We start from the raw sequence: 7,177 nt of genomic DNA, 5'->3' as shown, positions 1-7,177 counted from the left end.
CAAACAACGACCAGCCTGTGGAGAGTCCCACGCCGGGCGCCAAAGCTGTAGGGGAGGAAAGCTTTTCCCTTCTTCCCTTCCAGGTTCTTTGGCTGGTCTAATAATTAAAGTGACACAAGATAGATTAACAGGAGAAAAACAAATTTAATTTCATACGTTTGGGAGTCCATAAAAATATGAGATGCCGAGAAGTGACCCAAACAGGCAGCTTTTATACCTTTTTAGACAAGGGAACAATCAATTTGCGATGAATTGACAGAACAAAGGGATCTGGACTTGGGGTAGCACATTACTGAAGAAGTATCAAGATTTGTTTACATAGCCCTCTGAGCCTTGAATTCCCTACTCTGTTGATAAGGATGCCTTCTACGCTCCTGCTACAGGGAGGGTATCTTCACGTGGGAGATTTATTTCCTGCTTTCAGGGAAAAAAAGAGGATCAGAATGTCCTTCTTGTGCTGGCTGTTTCTTAAGTAACTTTAATTCAAAATGATCAATATGCCAAAGTGGTGCATTTTGGGGTGACATATTCAGGTCTCCTTCATCATCACTACCAGTGACCCACTGGGGGAGTTTGTCTCCCTGTTCCCACAACTCTGGTCTCCAAATGGGGCACGTTCTTGCCAAGGAACATAGCCAGGATCCATTGAATTACAATGTAACTAACAAGTTACAGCTGCTGTCCTGGCACTGTGGATTCCTTATGCCAAGGAGCCAGCAGGTTAGAAGAGGAGTCACCCTGTGGGCAGGGATAATTGATGCTGATCAGAAGAAGGAGATAGTGCTGCTTTAAACAAGGGGCCACGGCGGGGGGAATGTGTATGGAACCCACACGATCCACTCAGGCCCCCCCGTTTCTGCTCACGAACCTGGGCAGCAGCCATGGCCTGAGAAAGGTATGCTGCTGCGTTTGCTCTCAGGCTCACAGCTGGAGCTCATCCCCTTCGTCTTCCATCATCCATTCTAAATTACCGCTCACCCCAGCCCTCACCTTGGCAGGAATCTGTGGCTTACCTGGTAGTAAGACTCATTCCCAAGGTCCCAAGACCTTCATTCCCAAGGGGTCTGATCTCTTGATAGCCATACCTTTCTGGGGTGACTGCTCTGATGACCTGGTGTGATTATTTCCATTTCCCTGGCAGGTTTGTATCATGGAGCCCATCATAACATGATGCTATTCATTAATATTACTCATTTCCTTCCTATCTTATTTTATACTTGTCAAGGAACATACTAGGTTTTATAAGTAGATTTTCCTACTAGAAAGAGAATTGCCAACTGATCGACACAGGTATTCTAATCTATCTAGCATTTTTTTCCTTCCTTTAAAAAAATCATTTTTAAAATTATAAAAATAATATGATTATCATGAAATAATTTAAAAAGTATAGAAGCAAAAATTGAAGTCCAGTCTGTTTGTTTTTTTAAATCTATTTATTTATTTATTTTTGGTTGCATTGGGTCTTCGTTGCTGTGCGTGGGCTTTCTCTAGTTGCGGCAAGCGGGGGCTACTCTTTGCTGTGGTGCGCGGGTTTCTCATTGAGGTGGCTTCTCTTGTGGTGGAGCACAGGCTCTAGGCACGTGGGCTCCAGTAGTTGTGGCACGCTGGCTCAGTAGATGTGGTCACAGGCTCTAGAGCGCAGGCTCAGTAGTTGTGGCACATGGGCTTAGTTGCTTCGCAGCATGTGGGATCTTCCCAGACCAGGGCTCGAACCCATGTCCCCTGCATTGGCAGGCGGGTTCTTAATCACTGTGCCACCAGAGGAGCCCCTGAAGTCCACTTCTTATGCAGTTTCCTTTTAATCCTACTCCATAGGAGCAAAACTATTTTTTGTTGTAAATTAATTGTTTTCTCCATTGGATATCTGACGCTCAAGGTGTTATTTTAATGACCTTGTTTAAAAGGAATCTCTTGTGTATTTACCCAGAATGAACTAACAAAACTGAGTTTTTATACACACAAAACTGAGGGTCAACTCTTTCATTCAGAGTCCTTTTTAATCTTCACAAGCCAATCTTTTAGTTAAGTCTTTTAGGATGGCAAACATTATGCTTTGCAAAAAGGGTAAGCTTCAGTTACCACTCATAGAATGAGAGATCATTTGGGGAGAATACGTATAGTGCTGTGCTTACTGCATTTCAAAGTTTATTCAGTCTTAGGAACTATGACTCATTTGTTTTTGTGTTAAATTACTTTTTGCTTATTTTCTAGAAGTCTTTTCACTTCCCCAAGGATAAAGTGGGGGGGTAAGAAAAGTGATTTTCTTTTTCAGTGTGAACTCAGCATGCACCTACTTCAATGGTTTTAAAAAGAATGTGTGAAGACAGGTCTGAAATAATTTAGGTTATAGATTGGCTTTTTAAAAAAAAGAAGGTCGGGCTTCCCTGGTGGCGCAGTGGTTGAGAGTCCACCTGCCGATGCAGGGGATACAGGTTCGTGCCCCGGTCTGGGAGGTTCCCACATGCCGCGGAGTGGCTAGGCCCGTGAGCCACGGCCGCTGAGCCTGTGCGTCCAGAGCCTGTTGCTCTGCAACGGGAGAGGCCACAACAGTGAGAGGCCCGCGTACAGCAAAAAAAAAAAAAAAAAAAAAAAAAAAAAAAAGGTCAAGGGAATTCCCTGGTGGTCCAGTGGTTAGGACTCGCACTCTCACTGCCGAGGGCCGGAGTTCGATCCCTGGTTGGGGAGCTAAAAATCCCACAAACCTCATGGTGTGGCCAAAAAGAAATAAAAAGAAAAGAAAAAAGAAGGTTAATATTACTATCATTGGCCATTTTCAAACTCAAAGCAATTCCTGATGAGAAAAACTAGTTCCCAAAGATGAGTAAGGTTAGGCTGTTGGCGTACATGAAATGTAGCTCAAAAGATGTTCTTCAACGGAAAACATCTGGATCTTTATTAAAGTGTTTTCATTCAAGAAGTTATAAATGATCTTAAGCTGTGAGCTTAAGATCTCCAAGGGAAATTATTGTTTAAGGAACAGAAAAAGCAACTTACCAAAATAAGGTTGATAAAACTGTAAAGGCAAATATAATTTTGTACCTTTAAAAAAACCTCAATGATGGTTTCACTCAATGAGGGAGGGCCTACATTATTCTCACAAACAACCAAACTTACAAAGTGTAGTCATTGTATTACTTTTCAGTTATAAAGGGCAAATGAGTTTTTGAAAATAATTTCGTACTAAAAAGGCTGATAAAAAATTTGTGAGAACAATTTTTTAGGTGGAACAAACTGTGATGAACTGTGTGATTTATTACTATGGTTGACCATGGGGATAACAATTAGAGATCTTTCCATGTAGATTAAAAAGTAGACATTTTTCCAAAAGAAATTTATTTATTCTCTTATCCTTTCATAAAATTAGAATTAATTTTCTTTTGATTACCAGGCAAAATATTACCACAGAAATAAAGATACCCTAAGACTTTCTTTGACCTTTCTCTCTCTTTTTGATTGAAGAAAACCTGGAATTATTTTGTAGCACATTTACCAATTGCCAGTTTTCATGAGATGGAATCCTGTAAAGGGAGTTACAAAAATATACAGTAGAAATGTCTTTGGGGGGACTTCCCTGGTGGTCCAGTGGTAAAGAATCCACCTTCCAATGCAGGGGACACAGGTTGATCCCTGGTCGGGGAACTAAGATCCCACACACGTGCGGCAACTAAGCCCACACACCACAAGTACTGAGCTCGCACGCCTCAACAAGAGAGCCCGCAGTGCTGCAAACTACAGAGCCCATGCGCCCTGGAGCCTGCGTGTCACAACTAGAGAGAGAAAACCCGCACGACACAACTAGAGAGAAGCCCGCGTGTCACAACAAAAAATCCCGCATGCCTCAACGGAGATCCTGCGTGTGCAACTAAGACCCGACACAGCCAAAAGAATTAAAAGTAAATAAATAAAATAAATATTAAAAAAAAAAAAAAGAAAGAATCCGCCTTCCAATGCAGTGGACGCAGGTTTGATCCCTGGCTGGGGAACTAAGATACCACATGCTGCGGGGCAACTAAGCCTGCATGCTCTAGAGCTCGCGCGACACAACGAAAGATCCCGCATGCCTCAACTCAGACCCAAGGCAGCCAAATAAATTAATATTAAAAAAAAAAGAAGAAAGAAATGTCCTTGGGGAGAGGTTGTGATTTAGTAAATACTGCATTTGTTCAAGATAGTCATGGAGATGCAAACCCAGTGTTCACATGGGCTCTGTTCTCTAAACTTCATTTTCTGATATTAGAAGTTAGACATGATTTAATAACTATTTGAGGCAAAATTACTGTAGCTTACATTTTTTATGTAATAAAGAACCATAGTAGTATTGGAATATCACTTCACTCATGGACCCACTCGATTAGGTGGATAGGTTTGATCATTTTCTACTTGAGACCCATGATTGTTGCTTGAGAAGCTTTATAGATTTATCTTGATCTTTTCTTTTAAAATTTAAGGTTACCCATGGGTTAGGAAAAATACCAAGGTCAGCATGCAAATTCACACACTGCCTTAATATTGAGTTTATCTCTGGTTTAGGAGAAATAGTCCTCTGTCCTCATGAAGATACAGGAGCAACTTCATTTGTTCTAATGCTGTGATTCTTAGTACAAATGCTAAAATTAAAAATCAGTGAACCCCCTGCATGGGCTTATCTATTATGCCATTCTGGCATGTGATATCAGCTTGTCCTGCAAAGTTCCAATTTGATTTTTTTGTCCTTATTTTCATACACCTGGAGAGGAACTTTAAATATAAGCATTTAGGAGTGGCTTTTTCAATGTCTTTGTGTTGCAGTAAAGGTTTTGAAGGCCTACTTGCTTCCATGTAAACGTTATTTCATGGACCAGATGATATCAACCTGATGATAAAACTTTATTAATAAAGTATTAAAATAGACACTCAGAACATTTGTGCTCTTCTCAAGTTACTTATTTCCAGGTTTGCTAGGTCTAGTTTTTATAGATCTGATCTGAACTTGATTTTAGAAGCCAGGCCAACTGGATTTAAATTCCTAAAGATACCATAAATTTTGGGCACAAATTACAAAATAAACACTACAAAAGATCTACTTTTTGTTGATATGAGGGCCCAGCAGAACTAACCTACTTTCTGAAAAATAATTGAGAATACAAACTAATCACACGTATAAACCAGTTTATTAGATTGTCAGTGATACTTTGAGACAAATTCAAGTTATTTTACTGTGTACTTTATATAAACAGAGGAAGGGAGGAAAGTTTTAAACGTCAAGCTTTGTTCAGCATGTGTGCAGTTAGCATCCACGAAAGCACCATTGGATATGGAAGAATTAGCACCACAGAATTTTAGGACCTAACTGTTAACATGCATCACTGAAAAATTTGGAACATGAAAACTGAAGTGGTACGTGGTATGGTCTATTATAAACAATACAAGGCAATTTATGAGTTGTTTTCATACAGTACAATACAATCACCAATCAATGAGAACCTTTTAAGTACAATACAGGACAAAAAACACTTTGTACCCTGTTAACACTAAAGCAGTTACAGATTTAAAAACATGTTTCTTGTAAGAGGCGGTGGGTTGAAATGATCCCTCCTCCTCAGTTTTTAAATTCAGAGTAATATAGTTACATGATCTCTTAAGAAAGTATTTTCAAATCTATGTCCTTCTACCTCAATGCTGACAAATGGTTTTTTGAAAACGGAAAGGCTTGATGAGTTAAAACAGGACAAAACAAAACAAAAAAAACCTGATAGAGTCAAGAAGTACTCCAGTGTGGTGGAAGACATTCCACATAAGATCGGTTTGAAAATGATGCCAGTGGTGTTGACACTTGTCTTCCCTTCCGCGGAGGAATGTCAAGAACAGAAGCCTTGCATTCACGATGAACTTCGGTTCATTTCTTTCACCGAATGCCTTTATTCTGAAGTGTGACATAAGAGACTTATTCCTTATTCCTCAACTGTTTTTGTAGTGTCATAGGGCTGTTCCTTATGCTGGATTTGACAACAGTGAAAAGGGTGGATATTCCCTCTGGATTTAGGGTAATTTGTGAGCTAAAGAAAAAATATTAATTTAAATTTAGCATATATGAAATTTTAAAGGGAGTTTCACTATCTTCACAGTACAAACCTATAATGAATACCTTTCTGTTTCATTGAAAACCTTTCTGTTAGAAAACATGTAACAAACCCTCAATTTTAAGTCACGTCTAGGCCAATTTTGGCGTATTTGAAGATACTGTATAAGAAATGTGCAATAAGAATAGATATAGGTATATTCAGATCTCAGTGCATTGATGCCAAGGAAAATATATTTTTACTCCCCAAGAGAAGAATATACCTTGAAGCATCTATGCAGACACATGAATCAATCATATATCTGCCCAACTTCTAATTCTGGAATAGTGATAACAGGGTCATTTAGGAAAAAGTACTTAATTACAGTATGGCAGCAATTTTATGTTGTATATATTTAACAGCAAAAACATTTTTGAAAATAGAATCAGTACTATATGGTAAGTTTACAATTCACTATTTCTATACTTGTAACACATGCATTTATTTGTTTTCCCAGTTTTTAAAAATCCCACTAGGACCAACATCTTTCAGAACAACAATCTAACATTAAACAAAAACCTTCTAAGGAAAATAGCTAGCATCACAGAGATTTGAGAAAAGTCTGTTACTCAGCATCACAAAATACTCAATAGATCTACATTTAAGATTGTTCATGCCATGACATTAACACACCTTTGGGTTAATATATCTTATTTAAAAAAGAAAACAAAGAAACAAACCAAAGAACTGACATGGAATTTATCTTTAGTCTCTCCTTGGTAAGAGTAGACTTCTAATAAACTTGACTCCTTTCTGTACCATGTAATGATGACTACATCTATGAAGCAGCGTTTACATTTAGCAAAACATTTACGAGTAATGATAGGAAAATGGCCACTAGAGAGAAAGAATTAAAAATAAGTAAAATTATAGAAAAGTGTTTTTTTCTTAAGTGAACTGCCCCCAAACAAACAAACAAAAAAAGCACAAAGTTTGTTTGCTTTGAAATATTCTTCTGTAGAAAAACATTTTTGGATACAAGTTAGCCTATCCTTATAAATGTCAGAGAGATGTAAGGTGTAATTTGAGAAAAAATTTAACTTTTGAAAAGAAATCCTATTTTTTTTTCTGTTGAACCA

At 38.5% G+C, this 7,177-nt stretch overlaps 1 protein-coding gene across 1 annotated transcript in view; it reads right to left on the bottom strand.

Moving 5' to 3' along the window:
* Positions 1–5,138: 5,138 nt before the first annotated feature.
* PURG (purine rich element binding protein G) overlaps positions 5,139–7,177 on the bottom strand; it is a 35,518-nt gene continuing 33,479 nt past the window's right edge. The window contains exon 3 of the mRNA XM_060136350.1: positions 5,139–6,035. Within this exon, the coding sequence (XP_059992333.1) occupies positions 5,931–6,035 (105 nt within the window). The 3' untranslated portion in view covers positions 5,139–5,930. The remainder of the gene's footprint in view (positions 6,036–7,177) is intronic.

Source organism: Lagenorhynchus albirostris, chromosome 21, assembly GCF_949774975.1.
Source record: "Lagenorhynchus albirostris chromosome 21, mLagAlb1.1, whole genome shotgun sequence".
In the NCBI taxonomy this organism is placed as follows: Eukaryota; Metazoa; Chordata; class Mammalia; order Artiodactyla; family Delphinidae; genus Lagenorhynchus; species Lagenorhynchus albirostris.
Note: the sequence above shows the minus strand (reverse complement) of the source record. Positions and strands in the feature narration are given on the sequence as shown.